General features: G+C 39.4%; 1 protein-coding gene across 2 annotated transcripts; it reads left to right on the plus strand.

Moving 5' to 3' along the window:
• Positions 1-1,270: 1,270 nt before the first annotated feature.
• On the plus strand, positions 1,271-6,585 carry LOC116186998 (aminopeptidase M1-like). Of its 2 annotated transcripts, none has more exons than XM_031515568.1 (19): positions 1,271-1,501; positions 1,903-2,048; positions 2,208-2,310; positions 2,493-2,679; positions 2,775-2,868; positions 3,011-3,164; positions 3,261-3,365; positions 3,438-3,554; positions 3,688-3,801; positions 3,942-4,124; positions 4,219-4,477; positions 4,567-4,688; positions 4,775-4,872; positions 4,998-5,175; positions 5,265-5,379; positions 5,475-5,542; positions 5,620-5,694; positions 5,815-5,892; positions 6,127-6,585. In XM_031515568.1, exons 1-19 carry the CDS (start codon positions 1,286-1,288, stop codon positions 6,376-6,378), a joined length of 2,664 nt encoding a protein of 887 aa, XP_031371428.1. In that variant the 5' UTR covers positions 1,271-1,285; the 3' UTR covers positions 6,379-6,585. The 2 variants fall into 2 exon arrangements, with proteins under 2 accessions (XP_031371428.1, XP_031371427.1); XM_031515567.1 differs by having other exon boundaries at positions 6,056-6,581.
• The last annotated feature ends 877 nt before the right edge of the window (positions 6,586-7,462 follow it).

Below are 7,462 nucleotides of genomic sequence, written 5' to 3' on the forward strand. Positions count from 1 at the left end.
CCCTCTCCTACCTTTTCATCAATCGTGACCCCCTTCCTCCTTTTCCTTTAAATTTTCAGAATAATTTTCTATTAAATAAAAATATGTAGGGTCCACTCATCCAATCATATTGTGTCACGTGGCACAAAAAAGTCATACTACATTTGGAACAAAAACGAAAAGGCCGTGCTAAATTTGAAACTAAATCAAAAGGTTGTGTCTTCTGTGCGATTTCTGAAATATCTTGTTAGATTTGAAACTACAATGAAAGGTCAAGTTACATTTAAAACTAAAACAAAAGGCACGTGAATTTTTGGCTAAAGATAAAGATAATAAAAATTATATGATATATAGAAACGATTATAATATTCTCAAAATATAATAAAATCTATTTTAACTTTTTAAATACAAAAAGGCACGTGAATTTTAAATTTTTTTCATAAGTAAGACCCATGAAATTTTGAAAGAATGATAACATTGATTACCTTAGAAATTAATTTAATTTAATGAATGATCTTTCTTTGTTTTCATATTTACTCTTCAATATGACTTAAGAGTTCCTGTGTTACCAGATGCCAAAATTTTAATTATAGTGTATTCATATATCGTAGACAGATCGATCATGCTTTAGAATATCATCTATTCATTGAATAATTGTGATACTTACAAACGATTAGTAAAAATAATTTAAAAATTCATTCCAATTATTCAATGAGTGATGGTTCGGCCCACAACAAGGCGCGGGAGTTGTGTGCCTAGTTTAATGAAAAAGGCATGTGAAGTACACATGGTGCGTAAAACAATTAAAAAAAGTTTTAAAAGAGTTTGATTAAAGGGAGGAAAAAAAATCAAAAGCCATCAGCTTCTTCCATTCCCCTTGGACCACCTCTCCTCGTCCGACGATTCCTCACCTACGATGACCCCTCCCTTCCTCTTCGAGCTTGCCGCCGGAGTAGTAGCCGGCTAACCATCATTGTTGTCAACCGCTGGGTGGGGGGCGCTCTTGAGCGATAAGCAACTTTTCTGGTTGGAAGAGGAGGATGGACTTTGTTGTTTCGTGGGACGTATGTTCCAAAAGAGATAATTTAGGGGTGAAATGGAAAGGATATCTTCCCCAAAAAGTTTAGGGATTCAATTCGAAATAATATGAAAAATTGGGGTAAAAAATGAAAAATAAACTTCACAAGTGTATTTCAACTCCATCTCCTCTCCCTATATGAAGGATGTATTCCCGCCATTGTCACTACAACGCCCTTCCCTTTTAACAGCTTTCCCTCTCTGAAAGGAAGTTTCATAGGAGAAGAACATGGAGCAGTTCAAGGGACAACCTCGGCTCCCGAAATTCGCCGTCCCGAAGCGCTACGACATCTGGCTGAAGCCCGACCTCGCCGCCTGCAAATTCGCTGGATCGGTGGCGATCGACGTCGACGTCGTCTCCAAGACGAAGTTCATCGTCCTCAATGCTGCCGAGCTCTCCGTCACCGATGCTGCCGTTTCCTTCACTCCCAAGGGGTCCTCGCAGGTTCATTTCCGTGCCAATTTCGATCTTGTCTTCGTTGTTTTGAAACCATGCAGTAATAGGGAATATACTGCGGCTGATCTCAGCCGAGGAGCTGGGGATAGATGAGCTCAATGTGAAAGTTTTCTACTTTCGTTTGCATCTGAATTGTTTGGTGGATTGGTGAAAGGACTGGAATCTGCATCGATACGGTTTCATTAGAAATTTCAGTTTTTGGAATTTGAAGATTGTGGGTAAAACTCGTTGACTAGTCCTTACCAGAATAAGTAAGGCAGCATAGTCCTTAAATGTTTGAGTGGGAAAAATGTGAACTTGGGTGAGAATGAGACGAAAGGCAGCATAGCAAACAATAACAGATAATGATCAAGAGAGGACTTGTGTTTAGCTTATGATATCAATGACAGGTCCTTGAGCCATGGAAAGTTGAATTGATCGAACAAGATGAAATATTGGTGCTGGAGTTCAGGAAGACACTGCCAATCGGTCTGGGAGTTTTGGCCATTGGCTTTGAAGGAACTCTGAATGATGGAATGAAGGGCTTCTACAGAAGGTACGTTTTTTGTTTCTTGAAGATATAGACTGTAAAGTCTTAAAAGACGTGTCTCCGACTTTTATTTACAAGTTTTGCATTCTTATGAAGTGATTAATAAGGCAAAGTTTAGTTTTTAGTACCTGCACTTTTGGCTAAACGAAACTTTTTTGTGTCCAGTAAATACGAGCATAATGGTGAGAAGAAGAATATGGCGGTCACTCAGTTTGAACCTGCTGATGCAAGGCGATGCTTCCCTTGCTGGGATGAACCTGCTTGCAAGGTACTTATGGTTTATATTTGATATGACTTATTAATTCTTTGCTGATTTAGCATTTATGAACACGTAATGTGTATGCTTTTGGGTATACTTACACTGGTTATTTCATGGATTGCGGTGCTACATTTACCATAACTCCATTGGCATGTGGATCTTACTATGAAATCTAGCACATTGTGTGACAGGCTACATTTAAAATTACATTGGATGTGCCATCTGAATTGGTGGCTCTATCAAACATGACGATAATTGATGAGAAAGTTGATGGGCCCACTAAGACAGTCTTCTATCAAGAGTCCCCAATTATGTCGACATATCTGGTTGCAGTGGTTATCGGTTTGTTTGACTATGTGGAGGACCACACATCGGATGGTACATGGTTCTGCTTTTTTTTTTTTTTTTATCCCATCTTCTCTGATCATTAATTTTTATGGCATTTTTCTCATGGCATGTCTTCTTCTCTGGAGGCATCAAGGTAAGGGTGTACACTCAAGTTGGTGAGAAAAACCAGGGGAAGTTTGCCCTTCATGTTGCTGTGAAGACACTCGAATTATACAAAGAGTAGGTTTTCTCTTTATCTTGTGCAATCTTTTGGTCTTTTTGTACGATTATATGAAGACAACCTTTATTTTCTTCGTGGTTATGTTTCTGTTCCATCCTCAATCTCAATCACGTCATTGAGAAACTCTATTAATTTCTGTAGATATTTTGCTGTACCATACTCTCTCCCGAAGCTTGATATGATCGCAATTCCTGATTTTGCTGCTGGAGCCATGGAAAACTATGGCTTAGTTACATATCGTGAAACCGCCTTGCTCTATGATGAGCAGCATTCTGCAGCTGCCAATAAGCAGCGGGTAACCTAAATAATAACATTATTTGCTTAGGCAGCTAGATAATCTTATGGTGGACTAAAAAAAATTTAACAAGACATTCAATCGGCTTTTGTTAAGGTTGCTACAGTTGTGGCCCATGAACTGGCCCATCAATGGTTTGGGAATCTCGTAACAATGGAATGGTGGACACACCTGTGGCTGAACGAGGGATTCGCAACATGGGTAAATTCTTGTGTTACATATCTAGTTTGGAAGTAATAATATGGAAAGTTCTCAAGAATTTGTACATTGCAGGTGAGCTATTTGGCAACTGATAGCTTGTTTCCTGAGTGGAAAACATGGACGCAGTTCCTTGATGAATCTACTCAGGGTCTTAGATTGGACGGGCTGGCGGAATCTCATCCCATTGAGGTGGATTAATGAAGATTTTATCATATTTGTCATACAATTTCCCATTTGTGAAAAAGATTTACTTTATTTTTCCTTGTTGACCTTTTAAATTAGCTCTGAAGTGTTGTTTACTATAAAACAAATTTCTCTGCAGGTTGAGATTAATCATGCTGGTGAGATTGATGAGATTTTTGACGCGATCATCTACAAAAAAGGTGCATCAGTTATTCGGATGCTTCAGAGCTATCTTGGTGCAGAATGTTTTCAGGTCATATCTTTCAATTTGAGTGGTCTTTGCAAATGGGGACTCAGATTTCAGACCTAATTAGGTTGAGCTTTCCTCTTGTCTATGTAATGGGTGATTTGATTTTTCATATTAACATCGAGTTATATCTTATTCATGGACAGAAATCCCTAGCTGCATACATAAAGAAACATGCTTGTTCAAATGCAAAGACGGAGGACCTGTGGGCTGCCCTGGAGGAAGGATCAGGTGAACCCGTTAACAAACTAATGAACTCATGGACAAAGCAGAAGGGTTACCCTGTTGTCTCTGTGAGCATCAAAGATCAAAAGCTTGAGTTCGAGCAGGTATTTTTGACAGTAAATTTATACCTTCGTCTTGATCTTGGAGTCTCGACCTTTATCATATTTGAAGCTCACATGGTTCTGACTATAATTGCAGACGCAGTTTCTGTCCAGTGGTTCACAGGGCGATGGACAATGGATCGTTCCGATATCCTTGTGCTGTGGCTCGTATGAAGCCTGCAAGAATTTCCTTTTGCAGGACAGATCAACCTCTATCAATGCAGATGGCGCTCCTTCTTGGATAAAGGTTAATGTAGACCAGACAGGATTCTATAGGGTGAAATATGATGAAAGTCTTGCTGCTAAATTGAGGTCTGCGATAGAAAGTAAAGCATTATCTCCGACTGACAGATTTGGTAACTCTCTTTGTGGCACCTGTTGTTTCCCCATTTATTTTATTGTAATTGAGAGGTCCAAGCCAATTAGTTTGAGAATCTCTTTGCAGGGATATTGGACGACACATTTGCCTTTTGTATGGCTCGACAGCTGCCTCTGAGTTCTTTGTTCACTTTGATGAGTGCTTACAGAGAAGAACTAGAATACACCGTCCTGTCTAATTTGATAAGTGTAATGTTCAATATCGCGTGTTCGTCTTTCTTTGCTTTCAACTTTGAGGCCTTGGGACTTATTTTAAGTCTTTCCTTACTTGACAGATAAGTTTCAAAGTGGCAAGAATTGCTGCAGATGCGACCCCTGAACTGATGGACAACATCAAACAATTCTTCATTAGTCTCTTCCAGTACTCTGCCGAGTAAGTCAGCCCTTGGAAGCTATGTCAAATGTCATCATCACTGATGAAGAGATTTTTGCCTGGTTTTCATTGTCCTTTTTTTATAATAAAATAGTTCTTTTATTTACTTATTTTTTGGGATGCAGAAAACTCGGATGGGAACCTAAGCAAGGGGAGAGTCATTTAGACGCCATGTTGAGAGGAGAAATCTTGACTGCTCTAGCGGTGTTTGGACATGAGGAGACCCAGAAGGAAGCAAGCAGGCGTTTCAATGCATTTTTAGAAGACCGAAACACACCCCTTCTCCCTCCCGACACAAGAAAGGTATTACTGTGTTTTATATGTTTGTACAACAAATTCGTAGCCTTGCTCTGATTACTTGAATCCATCTTAGATATGTATTCTCTGTGCAGGCTGCTTATGTGGCAGTGATGCAGGCTGTTAACTCATCAAACCGATCAGGCTATGATTCTCTGCTGAGAGTTTATCGGGAGACTGACCTTAGCCAGGAGAAAACTCGAATCTTGAGTAATAATATTATGATTTCTATATTGGTAGAAAATGTTTCTATTCCAATTTATGTTGGAAATGATAGGATTATCCATTGATCAATTTTTTTGGAGGTTCATTGCCCTCTTGCCCAGATCCTAATATCATTCAAGAAGTCCTTCAATTTATACCGTTTCTAGAGGTACTCCGACTTTTGAAATTCGAATTGCGTTAATAGAACAGCCATTAAGTTCAATTGCAAGTGTGTTTCATTTATAGGTTCGTAGCCAAGATGCTGTCTTTGGACTTGATGTTAGTCATGAAGGCCGCGATACCGCTTGGACTTGGTTGAAGGTGAAATTATTTTTGCCAATAATTTGAGCAATAAATGTTATCTTTTATTATCTGGCTACCGTTTGGCTTGCCTAAAGCTGGAGCCCATGTGTTGATTCTGTTTTGCTGATGATCGGACAGGAAAATTGGGAGCCCATATTGAAGACCTATGGTTCGGGATTTCTCATTACTCACATTGTTTGTGCCGTTGTCTCACCGGTAATCTCACTTTCTGTAACCTGAGTATACATGTCCAATGCATCAGTATTGTTCATCGCTCAATAATGCTAACAAAAAGAAACATCAGTAACTTGGGGGGGGGGGGGGGGGGGGGGGGGGGGGGGGGGGGGGGGGGGGGGGTATTTTCACTTCTTTGTTCCAGTTTTCTTCCTTTGAGAAGGCCGAGGAAGTAGAGGAATTCTTCTCAACCCGAGCTGACCCAGCAATTGCCAGAACACTGAAGCAGAGCATCGAGTGGGTCCACATCAACGCCCAGTGGGTCCAGAGCGTGCAGAACGAGGAGCATCTGGCCGAAGCTGTGCAGGAACTCGCTTATCGGAAATACTGGGGCTTCTGTCTTCTGTTAATCCGACTGTGGAATTTCTTGTGCAAGATTGTGAAATCTTTATTTCATCTTCATTAAATCATCATTTGTTTTGGCTCGAATTGCCTCTCTTTCTCATCGTCGGCTTACGGCACTTGTAAGAGGCATCTATTGCCAGTTCGACTCTAGCTTTGATAGTCATTGCCGGGGATGGCTATTATGATGAGAAGTAGAATAATGACTTGGATTGAAATACACAGTTGCGTATTATCCCGGCTGCCCTTCTAGAGGGGCTCGGCTTGTGAGGTCCTCCTGGGAGACCCGGTATTTACTATTTCCAAATATACATACATACACATATACATACATATGCTTTTATTTTATATATATATATATATATATATATTATATATACACGTTGCTGGAGGGAAAAAAAAGGATAGAAAGGGCCCCACGTGGCCCTCATTCTTTCTTTCAATTTCTCTTTCTTGTTTCATTCTTGCTCTGATATTGGGCTGGAGAATTCAAGAAGAAACAAAGGGTGAGAGAGAGAGAGAGAGAGAGAGAGAGGGAGCCAGAGAACGAGATAGAGAGCTCGAACGGCAATTGAAGGGAAGAATCGAGTTGGGGGTGTCAAGGATTTGTCTTGGAGAACAAGAAGATGAAGGATAGTGCGTTGTTTCAGGTTGGATTGATGATGGTGGATGAATTGTTTTCTTATCCTTTTCGGTGGGAAATTTGCTAAATCTGGACTTGAAAAACTTCAGATTCTGCTTGTTTTCAAATCCTTTGTTATTAGTCACGCTTAAGACAGGAGTTGAGCTTGAATTTGGTTTAGTTATTGATAGGTTGGGTGCAAGATATTACTGGTTTTGCTTTTCAGAAGTTTAGATAATTTCATTAGAAAAACTTAGGAGAATTAAATTGTTAGCTATTAGAGTGAACTGGTGATTTATTTCTTGTTGAGGTCAAAAGGGTGTTGTTCAGATTATTAGGGGGAATGAATTACTGGTAAAGGAATATGATTACTTACACTATTTTTGTGCTTATAATCTTATTAATATTCACGTATGGAAATTTATAGGAACTTGTCTCATTAGTGTTAAAAAAAAAAAAGAAATATGTTAAGTATGAGACCTAGAATTAATTATTTTCGTTGATCTAAGTGCCGTCATCTGGGCTAGTCTGGTTTTGATATTTATTTTTAAGTATGATGAGATTATTTTTCTCGGATATTTAGGATAT

The sequence above is a fragment of the Punica granatum genome, chromosome 8 (genome assembly GCF_007655135.1).
Source record: "Punica granatum isolate Tunisia-2019 chromosome 8, ASM765513v2, whole genome shotgun sequence".
Taxonomy (NCBI): domain Eukaryota; kingdom Viridiplantae; phylum Streptophyta; class Magnoliopsida; order Myrtales; family Lythraceae; genus Punica; species Punica granatum.

Bases quoted from the DNA above. Each gene is read 5' to 3' on its own strand.
- LOC116186998 (XM_031515567.1), top strand. From the start codon at position 1,286: ATGGAGCAGTTCAAGGGACAACCTCGGCTCCCGAAATTCGCCGTCCCG. The intron at 4,689-4,774 runs GTAATGTTCAAT...CTTACTTGACAG, and splicing joins TCCTGTCTAATTTGATAAGT to ATAAGTTTCAAAGTGGCAAG. The intron at 5,176-5,264 runs GTATTACTGTGT...TTCTCTGTGCAG, and splicing joins TCCCTCCCGACACAAGAAAG to GCTGCTTATGTGGCAGTGAT.